Here is a 23735-nt window from a genome sequence, read left to right on the forward strand (position 1 = left end):
ACACCAGGAAGATTTTAAATCTATGAGAGACTAGAAAATATCTGGACAGGCATTAAAAAACGTGAAATTGCTAACAAAAACAAAAAATAAGCAATTAAACCAAACTTCTCATCTCTTATCACCAAAGTGTCAGTATTCTCTCCTTTATATAACATATGCAAAACTGGGTTTCGAAAGGTAATTCTTTCCTGACACTCTAGCCAGAGCTCCTGTGCACAGACGCTGCTTTGGGAAACAGGCGGTAGCCAGTTCAAAGCAGTCATCTGAGCAGGGAGCCGGAAACCATGCAAACGCATTTGAGTCAGATCGGGAAAACACGCATTTATTACTTTGTTCTGAAATTGCAGGCGGTGGCCTTCCTTCGTTCCCTCTCTTCTCTTTCTGGGGAGCAATGTCACAGGGTGGCTTATTCCCCCGGAGGGCCGGTAGGGGTGAGGGAGAAGTTAACATCACTCGTCCCTTATCTGGGAGCTATACCCTGAAGGCACCCTGGGGCCCTTCCCCCTTTCTCCAAGGAGCCCAGGGACCCAGGCCTCAGTGTCAGAGAATACGCCTTCCCCTGCCTGGGGACAGTTCCACTCCAGGAGCAACAAAACAGAACCAGGCACGCCTGCAAGCTTCAGGACCTGCTCTCCAAAGGTCCTGAAAAAGACTATATCCCACAAAAGAAAATAAAAAATGAGAGATCTTCCCGACCGTTCCCAAATATCTCCCTGAGGAACCCAATGTGCTCTTCAAAATAATTGTTTTCCAGATGGGAGCCTTTCTAAATAGAAAAGAATTGACACAATGAGATTGACAGATACAATGCTTGGATCGACATTTACCTGCTTGAGCCACACATTTGTTGTCATCAGCTGATTCTTTTCATCCTAAGAAAATGACAAGAAGATGTAAATTCAAATTAAGTGAAGTCGTGCTTTGGATTCTTTCTGTCGGAAAGACCTGAGTCTTACTTTTGAGGTATTCAAAGTGTAAATGATTCTCAACTTAAGAACAGTTAAATGGTACAGGATCCTAAAATTTTAGGCATGTTTCACTTAAATGAAAAATAATAATTAAAGCAAGTAGGAGTTCATCACGGCCATATTTATATAAAATTGCATAACTGAGAACGCGTGTTAAGGGTGCAAAATAGAACGAAACATGAGCTTTGCATGCTTTTCTAGAAGGCATCCTGGGGCATTGAGTCAGCAGGGGTGGGTGGGGGTGCGTGCTTGGCGGGGCAGGGGATTGGGGCAACATGGGAGGATTCTTCTGGGACTTTGGGGACCACAGCAGGATGATTCTGCAGAATGTGGGTTGTTAAAGTTTACTGATTTCCCAGGAATGCAATCATGGCAGACGTGCGAGCCCAATAGGAAATTAGCAGAGAATGTTAAAGTCTGAGTGAGGTCAGGGAAAAGCATGGGGTCCTTGGGGGATCCAGAAGGGTGATGGGGTCACCCAGGCACCCACTCCGGTGCTGTCATCATCTGCCCTCTCTCATGGCAGATGCCCATGCCAGCCCTCGAGCGCAGCCTGGATGGCACTGAATCAGCCCTGGGCTCAGTTGTCCCTTCCCTCCAGCCCCCACTCCTCACCCTGGGTGCTCCAGCAAACCCACCAGGGCAGGGCCCGTCCTGGCAACCACATCCACCCCCAGCAACAAGGTCCCCTACTAAGAGCGCTGCGATGAAGATTTATTCCGCGACAATTCTCATTCTTTCCTTGGGTCATTTCACTGGCTCCTTGGGGCAGATTTTCTCCCACAGTAAGTTATTTTTAAAATTGAAATGGCAGACATGGGGAAAGAAAACAGAACAAAATCTTAGACTCACAAAGAGGTTAAGGAATGTGCGTTCCTTTTAGCTTTGTGCCAAGGATTACTCACCACATCTACGAGCTGAGATATTTTCAATCCAAAGTATACTTTTATGGTGTCATTAGCATTTAATACAGGGCGAACCCATTTCTGATAACCTTGGAATAAATCTCTGAGGAGGGCATCTTCATTTTCAGCTATTGAACTGAATCCCGCAGTGGCTTTAACCATCATGGAGGAACCTGAATTAACGGAAGAGGCATATTGGCTGGTTTAGCATCCTATGGCCTGAACCTGTATGTATTTCTAAACAGCCTAATTCAGCACAGGCAGTTTTGGGGGTACGGGCTTCTCTTTAGCCATTCTCTATGCCCACAGCTAAAAGTAGGCTCTGTCAGTTACCCAGAGTTTTACTCTCTTCTCATGGGATTCTCCCATCGTGAGGTCAATAGCTTGACCCCAAGGGGATAGTTCACAGCCTCTCTGCGAGAGCCTAAGAAACACACTAATTTCAAGCTTTAACCCTCAACTTGAAGAAATGGTTTAGAAATGAGTCTAGAGATAAGTTTTGTTTCTTTTCAGTGCCATGCTATCAAATTTAAAACAAGGAAGCCCTTTGTTGTTGCTTTAAATAAAGCTCCTCTTTTCACATACTTACGACCCTACTAATATCCTATAACAACTCACTCCACTCTCTGCTTTACCATAGAAAATCGTTTTTTCCCACTGAGAGACACGATGGGCAGTGATCACATACAAGATACACCCCCAGATTTACCCAATCAAAACCTAAAGACTCTTAGCAGGAAGAAAAGCAAAATAGCACACCGCCCCTGGGGTGCCTGAGGTCTGCACTTCACTAAGGGAGCAGCATTCCAAGGTGTGGACTGGAAGGCTGCGGAGCTCTCTCTGCCCTCACATCTTTCTCTTCTGCTCTAGAAAGCATATTAAAATGCAAATGAGTGACAGAGAGAGGTGCAACCTTACATTTGCGCTTATTTAAAAAGCTAACTGTTCTCAGACTTTGATACTTCCACTATTCTTAGCGAGCGGAGCTGCACTAGAGAGCAGGTCAGCTGGGTGGCACTCTGTAAGGGGCCCTAAAACCTTCCTGGAAATGGAGGAGGAGGGGGGAATTGAAATTCCCCTGAAGGCTTCTGAGGAAGAGGTGTTCACCTGCTCAGGCTGTGCTCGAAGAATTTCCCTGCCCCACATCCAGTCTTAACTTCCTTCAAATACATCACGACTTCAGCTGCTTTCCACCATCTCCACTGGTGATGCCCTAACCACAAACTCCATCATCTCTCTCTTGGATTCGAGTGCTGCTTTCTAATTGCTTCCACTCCCACCCTTTGACAGTCCATTTTCTGCCCAGCAGCTAGAGCCATCTCTTAAAGCAGAGGACAATTATGTCAGTTCTCTGCTCAAATCCACCAAATGCTTCCCACCAAACTTAGAAAAAACACCCCCAGTTCTTACCATGGTCTCCCGGGCCCTACGTGGCTCCTACCCTCTCCCACTCTGCCCTCAACCCATCTCCCAGTGCTGCAGGCCTATCTGCTCTTTCCAGAACATTCCAGTAAGCTTCTGTTCTGGGGAGGCTCTTGCCCTAAAGATCCCTGCTCCTTTCCTTTGTCCCATCTTTGCTCCAATGTCATCTCCTTGAAGAGGTCATTCCAGGTTACTCCATCTAAAAATCCGCTTATGATATTCTGTCCCCTTATGATACTTTATCTTCCATCAGAGCACTTGATCTTATTATACGTTTATTGTCTGTCTGCCCTGCTAGAAAATGCAGCTCCAGGAAGCAGGGGCCTTGTCCGCCTCACTGCTGTCCCCCAGTTCCTGGGGCAGTGCCTGGCATGTGTGGCTGCTGAGCCAATGGCTGCTGAGCGAACGAGACTTGGGTAACAGTGCAGTCAGCTGCCTGGCTTTTGTTTGCTGAGTGGTGTTTGGAGGGTTTGGGCCAGAGATGAATTGCTCTGGAGAAAAGAGAAGTGAGGAGGCCACAGCTGTCCTTCTCCAGCCTGCCCCACCCAGGCAGCCCCTCCTCCAAAGAGAAGAATGCTGTTTGGGGGCACTGCGGCAGACACACTAGTTACCGGCCAACAGCCATTGCCCTTTCTTCCTGGTAACAGAGGCTAAATTTATTCAGGAGTGCATGATGCCAGCTTAAAATGCTCCCCTCTCAGGCTCCCTCACAGCTAGGGATGGCTGTATGACACATGCGTGGCCAAGGAGGGTATTAACAGAAGCCACTGGGTGAGGTTCACAGGAAACATTGTTGAATAGGATGGACTCAACCCAACATGTACTTCCGCTTCTACCCTTTTCCTTTCTACTTCTCTTGCCCGGAACTTGGACATGTTGTCTAGAGATTTGGCCACCTGAGCATTTTGCACGCCTGGTGAAGGCTACACACATAAGGTGGCCGAATAGATAGACAGGTGGAGACTGCATCCCTGTTAGCATGGTGACTGCCATGCCAGCCCTGGACTGCCCGCTTCCAAATTTCTTGATGGGTGAGAAAACACTCGCCTCTTTTGACTAAGCCACTGTAGCCACTGTTACCTGTGTCTGAGGCCAGTCCCAGCTTCTGAGAGCGCCAGAGTCCTGACCTTCCCCAAGAGACCTTGTGTCTCTGTTAACCCAGCAGGTACAAATACTGAAGACACCATCTCACAACAGATGGAGACACCCCAGGAAGGCTGAGACCAACTGAATAACGTCTGAGCCAATCCACACACACGCACACACACGCTTCCGAGCTCAGACAACCCTGAGACCTTATAATTTTGGACCTATGTGAGGGAGCCTACCGAGGGTGGAGACTGCACCCTCGAACTTGGAAGTTTTCCTGTCACTTTCCTGAAAGGAAGTGGAGTTGCACGTTGGCAGGGATCTTCTAAAACGATAACCCGGACATTCCCCAGATCTGTCACCCACAAAGCCACGCCCTTTCCCAGGATCCAAAGGAAACAAGCAGGTCCGCTCTTGCAGGGACCTGTGTATTTTTCGACCTGTGTTGCCAGTGTCAGAGGGTGAGCTGCTGCCTGAATCGAGGGGGAAAAGCACAAATCCGTTCTGTTACCAACTGAAGGTTTGTTTCCCTTCAGATTCCCATGTGGAAGCCTAACCTCCAAGGTGACTGTATTTGGAGACGGGCCTGTAGGGAGGTAACGAAGGTTAACTGAGGTCATCAGGGTGGGGCCGTCATCCCATGGAACTCATGAGAAGAGGAAAAGAGGCCAGAGACACTTCTCTCTCCGTCTCCATGCAAACACTGAGGAAGGCCACGTGAGGGCACAGCAAGAAAGCTGCTGTTCACAAGCCGGGAAGAGAGTCCTCACCAGAAACTGAATTTACCAGCATCTTTATCACGGATTTCTAGCCCCCAAAACTGTGAGAAAATAAATTGCTGTTAAGCCAATCAGTCAGCGGCATTTTGCTATGACAGCCCAAGCTGACTAGTACAAATCTGTATTGACCTAAACTGACCTTACCAAAAGTGAATAAATAAAAAGGCCAAAGGTTTAACACTTTCTGCCTAATATCTCCAAGCTTCCTGAATCTTCCCAAAGCAGAAGCTGAAGTCTCTGAGCCATTGGAGCAGACACAGACGACAGGCCTGGAGATGTTTCTGGCGTCCTTCGTGTAAAATAGAGCATGAGGAGGAAAGGCAAGGGCTTGCACCGGCTCGTTGAGGCCAGGGGCTCCTTAAATATGTGACGATGTTTGCTGAGTGCACAGATGAAGGAATAAACGCTCAAAAGGCCACAAAAGGCACCTCTGTGAACAGGGGAAGGAGACAGAGGCCGGGCCCACTGTTCTAGAGGACACAGAGTCACAGATATGTTCAGGGTTTCCAGGACACATGGTCTGTGTTTTAAAGAATAAATAAATTCCCGAAAAATTGTGTGTAAACTAAGTTTTTGCAAATGGACTTATATTTAAAATTCATTAGGCAAGGCCAACATATCAAGATACGTCTCAGTGACTCGTTGCCAAGTCAAGAAGCTGCTTTTGGAAGATGAGCGACCCCCTGCTGTGGGCGCTTGGAGTTTTCAAAGTCAGCTTCCCGAGGGAGGGATGGGAGATCATTTGTATTCGTAAATAATTTCAGCATTAATTAAAGAGAAAGGAAATGTGAAATGACAAAGAAGTGAAGGCAAGAGAGCTGGAAAGGACCTCCAAGATTATCTAAGCCCCTCCTTTTACAAGGGAAGATCCTGGGGTACGCAGAGGGGAAGTGGCTTGCCCAGGATCACCCAGCGAATGAGCAGCAGGTGTGGTCTTCTGACCCTCCGGTCAGCCACCTTTCCACCAGCCCATGAGGTTCTTTGAGGATTGAAGACGCAAAAGACTGTTGCCTCCACTATGGTCTCTTTCCTGCCTCATAAAAACTCTTCCAGCAACTCTCTTCTCTGAACATATGTCTGTTGTTATTGCTGTTTTTGTTGCTGTGTTGTTGTTAGCATTACATTTTCCAAAATTCTTCACTGTTGTTTAAAGCAATCTGCTACCCGGAAGAATCCTAAACCAGGTCATCTTTGTTTGGTCGTAGGGGGACACTCCACAGTGCGACAGTGCTCTGTAACCCTACTCGAATCTCGCTGTGTGCAGCTGGCATCCAGCAGACTGCTTTGCCCGGGGGCCCCTTGACTGGGCCCCCCTGGGTCACTCTCCTTGGAGGTGGACACCCAGTGCTTTGCCGAGGGAGCGGTCCTGCTTCAGAACTGACCAAGGACTCCCAGGTTCTCTTGTTTTGGGTCCTGCTTTGCAACACACTCAGTCTAGTGCCTATCTTCAGAGGATGTGTGCTACCTATCAAAGCTTTTCGCCATCTCTTTTAGTAAAGAAGGAATTTTGTTTCTTCCATAAACCCCAGTTCTCCTCTCTCTACTTAATCTTCGTCTCAGGTTTCTTTGTCAAAATCTTTCCCTTAGGACTAGACAAGCAACTCCACAGGCAGAGAGCAAGAAAAGGAAAAACCAGCTGGAGAGCACACGCAAGTGATTCCGACAGACAGACACATACACAGAGATGGTGAGCACTCTGCTGATTCTAGTTATTTCCTCCACGAGGGACCCAGGCTGGGAAAGTGCTCCAGAGGGCACACTGCTCTGGGCTCAGAGTGCTGGGTCTCTTGCCAAACATGTCACTTGTTAGAACGAGAACCCAACAAATATTTATTTAACATTGAGAGGCAGTGGGGTCAGGTCTAGAGACATGAGTTCTGGTCCTGATTCCAAGCTGTGTAATCTTAAGCAAGGCATTTAACCTCTCCCCAAAAAATCGGGAGGGGATGATTGCTAAGGCTCCTAGCAACTCATACGTCCCATGCGTCCATGATCTTTACGTCCATGAAACAGCCACAAAATGTGAACTACTTGTGCCAGATATTCGCTGTTTCAAAGATACAAAAGACAGCCCAAGTTTAAGATGCGCCATTGATTGCAGAACAGCCCTCTCTCCTGGCTGCCATTTACTGCAACAGAGAAAGCGTCCAGGTAAAGGGGAATAAAGCCATCCGGGGACTGGACGGGACTCCCTCCCTGTGAGGAGGGTGGGGCTCACTCAACCCCAGGAAGTGGGATCATGAGAGACTCGGATGAGGTGCCCAGCATGAGCTTGAGACAAGGGAATTTTTCTTTGGCACTTATGACTTGACCTTCTAGATCATGCTTCCTTTCCTTTCTTCAGGCTCTCAGACCCCTACTCTCTCCTACCCCCATAGCAACACCCACTTTCAGGAAAATTTTGACAAACTCACTCACACCAAGGTATAAATAACTGAGAAGACTTACGAGATGAAATTTCCCATGATTATTTATGGTTTTATTGAAGACAGCACCATTGGGTATCCTCAGCCAGGAGAGGAAAGAAATAATTGAAGAATTTCAAACCTCAGCAAGTATGTTTGGGAGAGGCGTATTTTTTGTTTTGACACCTTGTGGTATGTTTTGGTTTTGCCTTCCATTATCACCACCTGTCCAAAAAAAATCATACCACAGATATGGTAGCCTCTTCTGACAACACATAGAGTGAGCTCTCAGGGTGAAATCAAATAATAAGTATTTACTGGATTCTTGCTAGAGAGTTTATTAGGACGACTTTTTAAATTCCCTCTTGTTTCCCACATGCTGGAACCATTCCTAGGATACGGGAGGTCCTCAATAAATATTTACTGAATGAATAAACACGCGTCATCATGTGGTAAGAGTGATGGGAAGATGAATAAGACACAGTCCCTATTTCTGGGAGCAGACACAAACACAGAGAGCATGAATTAGCAATATAAGAGCTGTCGCACGGCCATACACAATTATCCTTTTCACCAACGCAAAAACACAAAAATGAGCAGTTGCCCCCAGCAGTTTGAAAAAGATAGTTTCGTATAACGAAAAGAAACTACTTTCTTTGCAATGAGTAGTAAAGTTAAAGAACTTAAGGAAAAGTGGTAAGATCTGAAAACAGAAATAAACTCCAATGGATCTAGAAATATTCACAAATGTGAGTTACCCCATAGATTTATTCCAGATCTGTGGCAGATGTGTACAGCTCAGTACACATTCCCAAACTCCTGCAGCCTACACAGTGGATAACAAGGACCAGGCTCTCTCTAATTCCAACTTTCTCACATATCCGCTACCGTGCGCAGAGGAGGATGAAAGGTGAACCAAGAGGGTTTAAGCTAACTCCCCCTGCCAGCCAGGGAGATGATTTCTCTGGGGAAAGAACAGTAAGAATCAATTCTCTCATGGTAAATAGAATATTCTAGCAAATTAAGGCAGAAAGACATTAGACACATGTACATTAATCGTATGCTAAAACACAGAAGTTGATTTTTATTTTCATCATTGCCAAATTGCATCGAAGACTTTGCAGAGATCCAGTCTTGTGGTATTTGAAAGTGGGTTCGATGCTCTGTGCACTTAGAAACTTCTGTTTGTTTTCGAGTGTTTGGAACGAGCAAAGGCTACGTGTTTAATGCATGATAATGTTCAGGAGGGGAACATTAGGCCCTGCGACTTGTGATCCAGGATTTATTTCAGGGCTTGGGCAAATATCTTAGTGCCTCTGGTTCTCCATCTGAAAGTTCCAACAATTGCATGTGGCAAAAACACTAGTGAGAAACAAATGCAGTTGCTAATGGAACAACACTGCTTTCTCACCCTCTGGCTCCTGGCTCTAGATGGTTTCTGGTGCAAAGAGAAGAGCTTTCTATTCTCAAGTTACAAAAAAAGTGAAATGATTCCCAAACCCAGAAAACTTTCAGGTGTAAATGACCACTTTTTCCTAAACTTTTTGGATTTTTCTTCCTTTTTCCCTTTCCCTTTGTTCCCTCTCCCGCTCTCTCCATCTCTCTCCTGTTATTTGTCTTGTTTCTTTATTAAGAATTCCTCTATTTTCCATTGGATAATAGTCACATAAAACTCACACATGTTCATAGACATTTGATATATATTTTTGTTTAATTGTGATATACAAACATACTAAATCTACCTACATACACAAATTTATGAAAGTATTTATATAGATCTACAGGATACATTGGACAAAATTAAATATCTACACACAGATTTAATGATTATTAGCAGATATGACAAAAATGTTGATATAGTAAATTTCTATGTCAAATAATTTAACAATTCTCTGAGTAAGATTCAGTGCATTTGGTAACACTTTTCCTGCTTTTATATCTTCCTACCAAGCTCATATGATTCAAAAGGATAACACAATCAATGACAAAAGCATAAACGTTATGGAATTCATAGATATGCTTTCTTTAGCAATATATAGATTTCAGAGAATTACTCATTGGAGCCACCTTTCAAAGGTTAACTTAAGATACCTAAATATTACATTTTGTAATTCTAACTTTATCAACACCAGAGTTTCACCTCTCTTGCTTAAATAATTCTACAATTACAAAGTTTTAATTTAATTTAACCTGGGCTTACCTGGGGGGGTGGCACCAAGGACAATGAGCACCAGGATGAAGTCTGCCAGCGTCATGATGTCAGTTTTAGAGAGACGGTTTCTTCCTTCTTCTAACAACGGAGTCTTTCCATTGGAAAGGGGGGCTTTGAAAAGAATATGCAGTGTTTCAAAGTCCGAAGTAGAAGGCAAGGGGAACGTAGGCACCTGAAGTGGGAGAAAACCGTCTCAGACCATCTCGCCCGAGTGCGGTGCTGCTTCAAGTACACTTCATTGATTTCCAGTCAGCTGTCAGATCGTGTAAGTCCAAGAAATATCTCTGGGTCCTAACTCCTGACTTATTAATTTACTCTCTTGCAAAGAGATGCAGAGCAACAGAGAAAGGATGAAGCTAGACAACTTCCGAATGTTCTGTGGTATTTTTCTTACGGTTGGAGATCTGCGTAAAGAAGAAAAACTGCATTTTAGGACATGCATCATGGAAGTTTGTTTCTCATCCACATTATTCCTCTATTATCTTTTCATTTTGGACTTGGAGCTTAAGAATAATGAATATGAAGTAGTCAAAAGGTACAAACTTCCAGCTATAAAAGAAATAAGTCATGAGATGTAATGTACAGCATGGTGACGACAGTTAATAATACTGTATTGTATGTTTGAAAGTTGCTAAAAGAGTAGATCTTAAAAGTTCTCATCACAAGAAAAAATTATTTATTTATTTTTAAAGATTGGCGCCTGAGCTAACATCTGTTGCCAATCTTTTTTTTTTTTCCCTTCTTCTCCCCAAAAGTCTCCCAGTGCACAGTTGTATTCTCCAGTTGTAGGTCCTTCTGGTTGTGGCATGTGGGACGCCGCCTCAGCATGGCCTGATGAGTGGTGCCATGTCCGCACCCAGGATCCGAACTGGTGAAACCCTGGGCCGCCAAAGCAGAGTACACGAACTTAACCACTCAGCCACAGGGTTGGCCCCAGGAAAAAATAATTTTGTAATGATGCATGGCGATGGATGTTAGCTAGACTTATTGTGGTGAGGATTTCACAATATATTCAAATATCGAATTACATGTGGTACATCTAAAACTAATAGAATGCTATACATCAATCATATCTCACTAAAAAAAAAGAGGATAATGAACATGTCCTTTAGCTCTCTCATCTAATGGTTCTCCCATATTTTAATGTCAGAGCATCCTCTGTGGTTCCCTTGAGCCCACCGCGTCCACCTTACCCTTCCTATATGAGAAACGATGGGGGGTTAGTCTTGTTTTGTGTCGCTTATGGGACTTGGGGACTGATAATGACATTCTTTCTTTGATGCACTTTCTTCACAGTGGATCAGATTCTCATCTCACTCAGCGCTGTCCACACCCAGAGGGCCCCTAATAAATGCACATCAAATGAACGGGCAAGTATAAGTTAGGGCTGAGGAGAGGCCAGGTGGGAGCAGGGTTACCTGGACAGGGACAAGGGCACTGTTGAACTTGACTTGAGCAACACTGATTTAACCAATTTTAAAACTTCTCAGTGACATCTCATTAAGGCCCCACTGTGTACCAACTTTCAAGCACCAGGTGGTGCTAAGTAAGGTACCAACATATAATGAAAAGAGCCCCAGCCTAGGAGGCAGGACTGTCCCTTCCTCATGCCCCACCTCTCTGTGCTGCTCAGAGACCCCCTCACACCATGTGGCTGCTTACCCGCCTGCCTGTCTCCCATACTAGACCGAGGGCTCCCGAGGAAGGATGAGGACACTGTGTTCTCTCATCCCTGTTTCATCAGTGCCTATCACTGCAAATGCTTAAGAACATTGCTTGAATGAAAGGAGGAAGGAAACAATGAGACACTGATTGCCTATCCCAGTGAATTGTGTTCCAGGCCCACAGCGAGTTGACAACTGTCCCAGGAATAAATCAGCCACTAACCCAGGGGGGCAGGAAGGAGCGCCTTTCATTATTTTCAATAAATCAAGTAAAATGAAGCTTGCCATTCCACTGAGCTGGCAGGACATTCACTCTCAGTCATTTCAGGAGCTCCATCCCCTTCCCCAGAGTGGGGAAAGAATCGGGAAGGCTTTGGTGGTCCCCCAAGCACATGGCAGACCCTGTAGCCTCCAGTCCATCTGGACCACAGCAGAGGGGTCAGTGGCCAGCCACGTGGCCCCTTGGAAGCGACAGCTCTGCTACCCACTGCCTGGCCAAACGCCCAGGCCTTGGCCAGGACTGGAAGTCTGGGCGGCAGGATCGCCCTCTGAGCTTCCACAGAGCCGCTGCCTCCGAGCACAGCCACTTCCACACGGTCCTGCCGCCGCAGCACGGCCCTGGCTGCCAGAGGGACCAGCCAGCCTCTGGGAGCTTCCCCCCATCTCTCTTTACAGCCTCCTTTCTGCCCCAAAAGACACTCACCTCGTCTCCACCACTCTGCAGACCTCAAATAATCTCGTCAGTGAGTTTTGACTTTCCCTGAAGGCAGACGTTGAACAAGCAGGGAGAGACGTCTTTAAGCAGCTTCTGCTTTTGGTCTCTATAAACTTAAGGAGGCTAGCTCCTTTCTTGGAAAATGGAGGGGAAAAAACCATACAAAGAAGAAAATACAAATTCTTATCCCAAAAAATCATCCTGCTCTGAGCCAGTGTGCGCTTTCACCCTCCCCTGTATGGATGCAAATAATTCGTAATCAATCTATAAATCAAAATTTGGGGTGAGTTTATTATGAACCAGAGCTGAGGCCTATGGCCTGGGGGCCTTTCTTCTCCAAGGAATGAAGCACACCCAAGAAGTGGGGTGGACAGAGAGGTTACATACCATCTTAGAACAAAGAGCCTAGATCACATGTGACAGGAATGTCTCTTTTACTACTGTCACGAGGTGCTGAGCTGGCACAGCAGGTCAGTAGTCAGCAGGTCAGTGGTCATAAGGTGAGCACAGCAGGTTAATAATTAATCCTTAGTTTCTAGGAAGAGATGCTTATCCTTAAGGAAATGTCCATGTGGCGGGAAACCACATCCCTATCTTTAAGGGCATCATTCTTGTCTCTGAGACATTGTGAATGTTTAAAGCAGAGATACAGTGCATGCTCAACAGGCCACGTCAGTCCCTTTTGGAAAAACAAGGCCAGGCTGAATTAGTTTTACACTAAATGGCTCCCTCGTGTACTCCAGTAAATAGTACTGCTTTTCATTTATGCATCACCTGTTCCATAACCAGGTGATAAACATCAGCTGGGCAGCTGCCTGGGGTGTGGTTGTATCCATCAAAGCAGAAATAATCAGAAGGGCTCCCTTATCAACCGAGGCTAAGCTTGCCTGCAAGGACCCCTGAGCAAACCCCTGCTCGTCATCAGTGACCTAGCGCTGGTGGGAGGGAGAGTGAGCTCTCGTTCCCACAGCTGCGGAATGCTGCCCAGACGACATCATATGAACTCCTGAGAGCGACAAAAACAAACCGGAGGTGAGAGAAAATAGATGCACTTCCAAGTGAAGACGTAGAAATCATGTTGAGCACTTTTTAAATTGTGAAAGGAGTATAATCCTAACAGTAAATTTAAAAACACTCATAATCCATCTTCCTAGTCTACCCTCCATCACAATCTTGGTCTGTTTCCTACCACACACACATGCCTTCTTGTGCTCCTGTGCATACACTCAGAAGCACAAATGCACACACACAAAATCGTATAGCTTTTATCTAGTGTTCATACAAGTTTATCTTTCAACTAAACTGTTACTATTTATAACATAAAACACCACCACCAAAAAGGAGAATGTTTTGACATCAATTTTGAGAAAAGAAGAAACTTTAAGTTATTTCATGATCTCTAGGGAGACAAAAGGCAAAATTGGTGATGGTTCCATAGGACAACTGAGTGGACTCAGAGCTGGTTGAGCAGCCACCAGAATAAGGTCTCTAAGTGGCGTTCTCCCCTACGGCAGCGCGGCTGTGACTCATTTAACATAGCTCTCTCTCTCTCTCTCTCTCTCTCTCTCTCGAGTGCTTTCTTAAAGTCATGGAAGATATGCTTATCAGATTTGCAAACACACAAAATAAGGGGATCATCTTGACTGCTGAGGTCGCTTCCTATACTGAACTGCACAACCTTGTCATCCACTGTGTGCGACAGAATCAAGGTCCAGAACAGCTCCAAAAGGCTGAGACATGGGGCCCATCCCAAGAGGGTAGAAGAGCTTAGAGCCACCTTGTCTGTGTGCACTGGGATGAAATACATCCTCTTATTTATGATTTTATTTCTACAAAAAAATCTTACAAAGTTAGAAAAACTAAATCATATTGAGGTCTTCATCTAATTAATTGCCTCTATTGCAAATAATACGATCACGTGACACTGAGAGTATCTTGGTCACCGTAAGGATGGCGTCCAGAGCAGCGGCTCTCCTGTGCCAGGGCTGTCTGGAACACTCTTCGTTTAGTACAGCATGTTTTTGTGTGTTCTTTTTTTTTAAGATTTTATTTTTTCTTTTTCTCCCCAAAGCCCCCCAGTATGTAGTTGTGTACTTTTAGCTGTGGGTCCTTCCAGCTGTGGCATGTGGGACGCCACCTCAGCATGGCCTGATGAGCGGTGCCATGTCCACGCCCAGGATTCCAACCTGCGAAACCCTGGGCCACCGAAGCAGAGCGCGCGAACTTAACCACTCGGCCACGGGGTCGACGTCTAGGGCCACGTTTTAAGAAAGCTAAAGATGCTCATCCAGGGGGAGTCAAGAGACCAGGGGTGTACAAAGGAGGCTTTATGAGAGATGATTAGAGAGCAAGGGGCTCAGATTAGAAAACAAGAAGTCTTAGGAAACTGTCCTTTTGCTATGAGAAGTTTACCCGAGACAGTTAACCTCTCCACGCCAACCGCATCTTACAGGTGAGGACACTGGAGCCCAGGGAAGTGGGCTCAGTGCCAGGTGGAAACGTCTAGTGGCGTCACACAGCTAGATGGCGGCAGAATCCGGGCCTGAACCACACAGCAGGCCCCTGGCTGAGTTACCCCCTTCACCGCAGCGCTTCGGTGCACAGGGGAACCACAGTGGGGAGAACTCGCACCGCCTTCCGAAGGGCGGAAACTCTCTCTTCAGGCCGCGTCGAGGATGTGCACACTCGCTCCTCCGGGCCCCCCGATGCCTCACCACGCATGCCTGCTGCAGCTCGTCTGCCCCCGCGGCGGCCAGCGTTACTAGGCCTTCAGATACTCACGTCGTCTTCTGACCGCCGACGGGCACGTTTGTGGGAGGGCTCCGGGGTGAGCGTTAATGTTCCCGGGAGTCAGAAGGTCTGGAACGTCATAGGGTCTGAATTTGAAAGTCTCCCTGCCCTCCAAAATAATCGCGCAGCCTTTGATGGCTACATTTCACGCTCAAGATAACCTTTTGGCTTAAAACTTGTTAAATCCAGAGACCTTGGGAAGGAGAGCATTTTAATCTGAAATGTCTCAAACCCTTTCTCTTCCCCTGCGCTGTTCACAAGCGTACCATCCCCCCAACAGTAACATTTCGCATGATCTCCAGAGATTTGGAAGTCGTGGCTTTTAAGTAAGTGTCAAATTCTTTCCTGAGATCAAACCATAGAAGCCAAGGGCTCCTGGGAATGCTTCGCGATTTCCCCGGGTTTGGCCTCAGGTGACTGGGACCCGCGACGCGGACGGTGCCGCGTGGGACTTGGGCGCCCCCCGGTGGTCGCTAGGTCGTACTGCAGACTTGTGCCGACAGGCTCCTTAAAGGATGTGCGCTTTAGATTTTCTTCCTTGAAGTTTAAACTAAACTAGATAGATCGTGGTGGTGATGACGATATAGATAAATACATACATGGATACATAGATACATACGCGATAGATAGATAAACAGCTTGCCTAAATCCAAAACGTAGTACTAGAAGGCAGGGGGCTGTTGGGGTGACTGCTCCGCCCGCCCACGCACAGCCCTCAGGCGGGGCTGCAGATGGAGAGGAGCCCCAGCCTCACAGCCTGGGGAACTTACTCAGGTGCGTGAGTGGGTGCCCACGACTGGGCGGGACCGGGCGGGTCACGGGGCCTGGCGCGTGCTGCAGGAAGGAGGGCCGAGCCGAGGGAAGCCATCTCCAAGCTTACCGTGCGCTTTCCCGAACCTCCCCGTGCTTCCCGATCATCTGGGGAGCGTTTGAGAAACAGATTCCCAGATGCTTTCCCCAGGAATTCTGGTTCCGTGGGTCTGGAACGGGGCCCTCGTGGTTCTGTCGAGCAGCCAAGTTTACAGACCACACGTCCCTGCCTCTCATCCTGTTCCAAGTTAAGCCGCCACAAGGGCGGAGAGAAAACGCTGGATGACAGGGGAGCACACCACATTAAACCATGGCCAACAAGGAGGAGGGGGCCCGCGGGCGCCCATGACCACCACGAGGGCCCAAAGCCGCAGAAGGCCCTAGACCCCGGTGTCACAAGGAAGACGTCGTGATCCTGGGAGGGAGGGCGGCTGGAGTCCAGCACGCGGACCGGCTGAGGAGGGGTTTCTCGCGGCGCCCCTCGTGTCATTCTTCACTCGTTCTTCTCTTTCTTTTCTGAGGCTTTACTTCATCCGTTTGAATGACGCACCCTGCCTTCACCATCGTCACCATCACCACCATCATTTTGCAGAGCAACAGTGGAGCGGGTCCCGGTCAGACCTGCCAGGCCCGAGGGTTGGGTTTCCAGCCCCAAGCTTCCAGAGGCGAGTTCTTTCCCTGGCGACGCTACATCTGCAGCCAGGCTCGCCCCGCAGGACATCGGGGAGCGGCGCTGCCGTCGCAGGCCGCTGTGGAGTTTACCTGCAGTTAAAGCAGCTTTGTCTTAGCCCCGCCTGGTGAGGGTGCTGCTGCCGAGGCGGGCTCCTGGACCCAGGTGGGCGCCCCCAGGTGCCCGCAGCACCTGCGCTAAGGGACTGCCAGCAGGTGAGGGGAGAGCGTCCTGGGGTCAAAACAGTGGAGGCCAGATCCGCAAACAGGAGCAGAGAGGAGCCCTGGGCCAGGAATAGAGGCTGAATCTGAGTCCCACGGGAGCTGCGGGCACTTAGGAACAGAGGAGGTGGAAGGGGGAAGTTGGAAGGGAGCGCGAAAGTGAGTCCTGGGTTTCAACCGTGCATGCACAGCGGGAAGCTCCAAGGTTTGTTTTGTTGCGGGCCAGACAGGTGGTGTGTGGGCTTTACCCTAATTAACAGCGCTGGGCAGAGGGTTGATTGCAGGTAACTAATCAGTAATTATCTATAAAAGGATTGTGGTGGGCAGGAAGAGCACTGGTCTAGAGTCTGGAAACCTAAGTTTTGACCCTAATTGTGACCTTGGACAAGTGACCTTTTGTGGCATCAGATTCCTCATCTATGGGGTAAAGAAGCTGGATTAGATCAGTTGTTCCCAATCTCCCTTTGGGAGCTCTCAAAAAATACTGAAGCCTGAGTTTTGCACCCCGAGATGCCAACTGTGACTGGTCCACTGTGGGGCCCCGGGATCATGTGTTTTTTAAGCTCTGGGTAATTCTAATCTGTAGCCAGAGTGTCGAACCACAGACTAGATGAACTCGATGCTTCCTTTGGGTTTGAAAATTTGATGAGTCTGTGTTACAGCTAGGGTGGTCAACCATCCCAGTTTGTCCAGGATTGTGCCAGTTTTAAAACTGAAAGTCCCTTCTCCCAGAAGCCCCTTCAGTCTTGGGTCACATTCCACATCATTCCTCTCCGACATCAGTACAAAAAGAAAGAAGAGAGCATGCTCAGAACTCCCCAAGGTGTGTGTTTCTGTGTGTGACTTCACCAGGCCTGTCGGGAAGCAAATTTATGACTCTGCTATTCACTTGCTACATAGTTGCCATGTGCCTAGTTAAGTACACATTTGGGAAACGCCTACCTTGCATGGATTTCTAAAGATTATATATCAACCATCCTAGCCTGTTTCCCGTTCTCCAACCTGATGCATTCAGAAGTATGCCTTTTCTTTCCTTTCTAACTCTAGTAAAACAAAGAAACATTAAGAGCAGAACAGTTTTAAAAGACATTCATTCATTCAACAGGTATCTGTCTAACGTCTGCGTATTGATTCTTCTCATTCTCCACCCTGCATCCAGTCCCCCACCAAGCCATTTTTTGTCCATCTTGAAAACATAGCTCCTCTAACTGCCCCCACTTCTACCCGAGCGCGGTGGCTCCCAGACTGGAGGGGCAGCTGCATCTCCTGGCCGGCCTGTTAAAACTCTAATTCCAGGGCCCAGAATTTCTCATTCAGGAGGTCTGGGGTGGGACTGATAATTGGCGTTTCCAGCAAGGTCCCAGGTGTCATGCATTGCATTCCAGAGCAATGCGTGGAGAGCTGGCAGGGTGGGACATTGGGCTCCAGGACAGGAATGTGACTCTTGGGCTATGAGCTTTATTTTTTTTGAATTGTGGTAAAATACATATAGCAAAATTTACCATCTTAACCATTTTTAATAATAGTGATAAGTACATTCACATTGTTATGCAACTGTCAGCACCATCCATCTCCAGAACTCTTTTCAGCTTGCAAAACCAAAATTCTGTCCCCATTAAACATAACTCGCCACCCCTCCTCCTCCCAGCCCCTGGCACCCACTATTCACCTTTGTCTCTGAATCTGATCACTCTGAGTGTCTCTTATAGGTGGAATCATACAGTTATACTTGTATTTGTCTTTTTGTGTCTGGCTCATTTCACTGAACACAGTGTCCTCCAGGTTCATCCATGTTGTAGCATGTGTCAGAATTTCCTTCCTTTTTAAAGCCGAATAATATTCCGTTGTATGGATATACCACATTTTGCTTCTCCATTGCTCTGTTGGTGGACACTTGGGTTGCTTCCACGTTTTAGCTATTGTGAATAATGCTGCTATGAACACAGGTGTACAAATATCTCTTTGAGACTCAGTTTTCAATTTTTAGGGATTTATACCTAGAAGTGACGTTGCTGGATCCTATGGTAGTTCTGTTTTCAGTTTTTGAGGGACCTCCGTGCTGTGTTCCATAGTGTCTGCACCACCTCACATCCCCACCAGCAGTGCACAAGGTCTCCCATTTCTCCAATTCCTCACCAACACTTGTTATTTTCTGGGTTGTTTGATAGCAGCCATGCTGGGCTGTGGGCTTTTAAGCTACACAATTAAAGAAAATTGTGAAATTGTAGTATTTAAAAATCCTTAGGGGGAACTTAATGGGGGAGAGAAGATAAATGTACTTTGAAACAGAAATCTTCTGACCTGTGTTTCAGTGAGACTTCTGCTGTCCGTTCCCTTTACCATTACTCTCTGTTCTTACTTTTTTTTTTTATTTTGCTCCCATCTCTGTGCATTCCTCGTTAGCTCTTATCCAACCCCCCATCATATAGATGATCATCTTGCCCACGTGACAAGCTGTTTCTGTCTCAGAACTACTGGAATCTTTCTGAGCCAAGAGCCAGAATGAACTAAATTCTCCATCAGATTTTAAGCAGTGGAAGTTTGGGTGAGTTCTTGGGTGCTTCTTAAAATACACCCATCTTTTTCCAAAATGACAAAGTGATTGTTCTTTGGTTTATAAAAGTCGCAGCAGGCATGATATATGGGAGTCCAAGGTGTTACTTTTTTTCTTTGCATCTGCTGAGAACTATCTGAATACTTTCTCTTATCCAAATGACTGTTGTTTGAATGCAGATCTGCCAGGGCCTTTCCATAAAGGTGTGTGCTTTGCTTTTGTTTGTGTGCTTGCCGCTAGCATAAACCTCAGTCTCCTGTTTTGGTCCTTCTATCCCTGAACTAGCAGGAACCTCTGAGCAGCAAAAATTAAGCCTCCAGTTAGTCCAGGGCCTGAGCCGGCCCTTAACACGGCCTGTAAGTAACGTGACGGAACTCTGTCCCCCGCTGCAAGTTCCGCACTCAAAGTCCACGACACCTGGTCCTCGTGCACCCCAGCTGCTCCTCCTGCCCTCGTCCGAGCCGTGAGGGTGGATACGCCGATCCTCTGGCTCTCTGTTTTGGTTTGACTCCCAGATTTCCAGTGGGCTTTAAGTTCCCGGTGCACCGTGAGTTCCTCGAAGGCTGTATCTTACTCCTCTTGGAAGAAGCTTGTCTGGCTCATGGAAAACTCTCAAAATGTTGAATGAGGATGGCGCAAACCTAAGCCTGCTTTATACCTGCTTTTCAGTTCAGCTTTTTGAGTGCCTGGGTATGTGAACGCCTTTTTATTGATAAGGGTTGCCTAAAAGAACTGAACCTGTATGATTTCCTATTAGGATGTGGTTCTGATACTATAAAACTGCCCTGCTTGAGTCCATCCTGAGGCCAGTGTGTCCTTTGTCCAAATTCCCGGTCAGAGAGGTTGAGACAGAAGGGCACTTCTGTTCATCACGGACTTTCCATTTCACTCTGTTTCTTTAATGGCTGGGAAAGTACTGAGCAAGCCTCACGTTGTTTTACTGCTCCTGCCTCGGGGGAGCCTGGCCTGGGAGTAAGGGGGGCCTGGGGAGCCAGCCTTTGCTGCCCCTGAGCTCCCCTCAATTTTGGTTCCTCAGGTCTCTTGACTCAATCGGCAAACTTTCTACTCTGCTGTAGAACCCTTGCTGTGGGAAACTGGGTTGTAGTCACCATGATGCGGGACTTGATCCTGGAGGAAAACAGACATCCCGAGAGGATTCCTGAATTCTCAGAGGGCCTTTTTTTCTTGCTTTTTCCCCCGGCCCTCAGTTAGCTCCCTGTGTTAAGGAAAGCAGCGTTTAGGTTTTATAAATTGAAGTTAGGTGTGTTCCTCTTAACAGCTCATCAGAGACCAATTAGAGATGATTTTCAGTTCCCTGGGCAGTTTTCCAACGTTGGAAAGTAAGTCATTCTCTTCCTCTCGTCGTTGTTGAAGTTATCACCCTTCCAGCTTGTGATAAGCTTTATTTTGGTTTCGTTCTCGTTTACTGAGTTCTTACCTGAAGCAATACTACCTGGCAAGCATAAAACTTCAGGTGTGTTGGCCGAGGAAAGGGCTCTTCTTAGGAAAGATGGCACAGAATAACCAAGTATGGTCCTACTTGCTGCTTCTCGTTGGCCATGGCTGGAACCACAGAAATTTTTTTTTTTTCTGTTTCTTCCCCTTTTCCCTCCCCCCTCAGCTGGCTCTCTCTCCTGAGTTTGTTAGTGCTTCCATCTGTCTGTTTTCTCCCCCTGTACTAAGACATTACTTGACACTACATTCCTCCTTGAGGCTCCAGGGCACAAAGAGAGCAGGGCTGGGCCAGCCGCACTCCCCTGTAATCACAGTGACTGGGTGAGCACATCCCCATGGTCACTTGGGGCTGACGCTCAAGAGGGGAATGACTCAGAGAGCCGCAGCATCTGTGGCTCCCTGCATGAGCAGGTGTCACAGGGCCAATGCAGAAATGAGCTTGGGTGTGTCCGTCAGGAAGGTCCTCTACAAATTTTGAGAATTCCAAGTGTCCCCCTCCTTGAGAAGGATAAATGTGTCAAACGCTAGTTCTGAGTGACGGTGCAGGGTCACAGTCCCTCCTGCATGCACAAGGAGGCCTGGGTGGGCCGAGACGAGGGCTCTGTGAAGACATCTGGAACCACAGAAATTGTATTGAAATTCAAGCAATTAACCCTTCAGCAAATTTGTGACCTTTACTCCAATTTGGGGGGATTATGGGGTTTTAACAAATGATTCCAGGCTGAAATATTTCAAAAAGAAAGGACAGAATGTATTCTAGAAACTTCAGACCTATAAATTTGATACCAATCCCTAACAAAATGGCTTACTAGACACATAGTTAACAGTTATTGCTGAGATCCAGCACAGATCCATTAAACACAAGTAGTACTAACTAAACACACCTCTTATTGGGATATTAGGCTAAATGATCAAGGTATGGCAGATGCATTAACGGCACACAACTTTAGAGTTTTGGATCCTGGCCTGTGTCACTAGGAGGAGAGATTGGTGGGATCACACAGGAAATCTAGTATGGCCTGCAGATAAAAGGGCTGAAGAGACAGGTCTGAGGCACAGATATTAGAATTGCTGCTTCTTTGCATTAAGCAAGAAGAAGGTAAGATGTAAATATCAGAAAAACAAAGATAGTGGCCCACAGAAAAGGAAACAAAGGTTGTCCTTTGTCCTCACAGTTAGTAGAGGGTTTTGTGAGTTATGGATTTTGGAGATATCCAGAGGACCCAACTGACCACTGAGAATGAGACTGAGAAGGTTGAATTTTCTATCCCTAAGGGCTCGAGGCAAAAATCACAACAGTGGACAAAAGGACGTGCCTAGAGGAGCCACATCAGATGAGGAAGCCAGATCAGAGACACCCCCCCACCCGTGCTTTTTGGCCCCCATGAATAATATGAGGAACATTCAAATAATTGGAATTTGAGAGTTGTGGAATGAGTTCTCAACTTCCCTGTGGCATCTACTGATATAATTATATGCATACATATGCATTTATTAACTGTTAATTAAATACCAATATAGGGATCAAGAAGGTAATATTATCCACCTAATATAGGCTCTGGCAAGTTGCTCCAGACAGACGTACCCGAGATAGAACACTCCTTCTATGCCTCAGATTATCCTCTTTGACTAAACAGCCCCAGGAGTGACACTGGTGAAGGGAGGAATGACACCATGGCCCTGAGAAATGAGCCAAACTACCGTGGAGATGAGCAGGGTGACATGACACAGACAGGTCATTCTTAAATGTGAAAGTTGTTGATGTCAGCACAGTCCCTCACAGGCAAGATGAAGGTATGTAGGTTTGGGGAGAATAAAGCAAGTACATTTCTGGCCTGTTCAACAACGGGAAAGCTGTTGTTTAAGAACTGCTGCTGTTCAGCCTTCAATATTCACAATTAATCAACAAATATCTCTTGAAAGCCAGCTTTGAGGTCATCTGTGATAAAACTGTGAGTGATGCACAAAAATGGCGAGACAGAATCTTGACCACGATGAATTTACAGTATGTAACTGCCAGCGCTTTCTTGGTTACAACAGACAAAACTCCAACTAACATTTGCTTAGAATAAAAAGTTGGAGGGGGGACTTATTGGAGGCATTCTAGGGGGGCTTGTGGAGTCAAATGAGGACCTTAATATGCAGGCTCAGGAAGCTGGGAACTGGGACCCTCTGGGCACCAGGCAGACCAGGACCAGGGACTCAAGCCTCCAGGACTTCCTCCCAGGTGTCGCTTTAGCCTCTCCGGCTGAAGATGGGTTTCTCCACGTGATAGGCAGTGTGGCTCCTGCACATCCAGCCTCCCGTGTGCCTTCTGACAGGTCCCTGACCAGAGAGGAAAGGAGGTTTCTCTCCCAACTTTGAAAATGTCGCAAAAGAAATTTGGCCATTGGTCACTGTGGCCAGGGATGAAGTATTATGATGGACCCAGCCTGGGTCCTGTGCCCAGCTCTATAGCAAGGGTACTAGGTAGGGTCCTTTATGAGAAGGAGAAAAGATTTGGTGTCAGACAAAATCAAGTCACTACATAGTCATTCTGGCGAGATCAGACTCATGGACATGAAGCAGTGGCAAGGACATGCCATCATGGGCCAAGGAAGTGTGCAATTGATACAGGGCTGGGGTCATCTTCTAGCCTGTGTGGCCTGCTCGTGGTGACCACACCCCACTGTGGCTCTTTGGCTACTCAAGCATCGCAGAAACACTGGCGAGTCTTGGAATCACAGGAAACATTTAATTAGGGAGCTCACAGGTTCCTTGTTTCTGCATCAGAATGACCACAAAGGAGATACTGTAGTTCAGAGATTTTATTTTAAAAGGTTTATTAAACATACTCCTTGATCTCACCAACTCTGCAGTCGTATGTGAGTCCTCTCTGGTCTGCCTCTTGGCAGAAGATGTCCTGGATACCCCAAATATTGTCATAAATTTGTATTTTGTTACTTCTTTTTCTTATATTGGATAGCCCCTACTCCCACCCCACCGGATGGCTATTATGGAGTCCTTGAGTTAATGTTTTACTGCTCCCTTCCCAGTCCTTATCACTAGGGAAGTGTTGGAAGTTGTGGCGGGCAGA

General features: G+C 46.9%; 1 protein-coding gene across 2 annotated transcripts in view; it reads right to left on the reverse strand.

Moving 5' to 3' along the window:
• The window catches only part of CHRNB3 (cholinergic receptor nicotinic beta 3 subunit), a 28667-nt gene extending 16021 nt beyond the window's left edge, over positions 1-12646 (reverse strand). The window contains exons 1-4 of one of the 2 annotated variants that reach the window (XM_046648649.1): positions 12148-12646; positions 9769-10184; positions 1874-2046; positions 828-872 (exon numbers count right to left, since the gene is read on the reverse strand). In XM_046648649.1, the coding sequence (XP_046504605.1) occupies positions 828-872; positions 1874-2046; positions 9769-9823 (273 nt within the window). In that variant the 5' untranslated portion in view covers positions 9824-10184; positions 12148-12646. Of the gene's footprint in view, positions 1-827; positions 873-1873; positions 2047-9768; positions 10322-12147 lie in introns of those variants that run through there. The other variant, XM_046648650.1, reaches the window with a different exon arrangement.
• Between the last annotated feature and the right edge of the window lie 11089 nt (positions 12647-23735).

The sequence above is a fragment of the Equus quagga genome, chromosome 22, assembly GCF_021613505.1.
Source record: "Equus quagga isolate Etosha38 chromosome 22, UCLA_HA_Equagga_1.0, whole genome shotgun sequence".
Classification (NCBI taxonomy): Eukaryota; Metazoa; Chordata; class Mammalia; order Perissodactyla; family Equidae; genus Equus; species Equus quagga.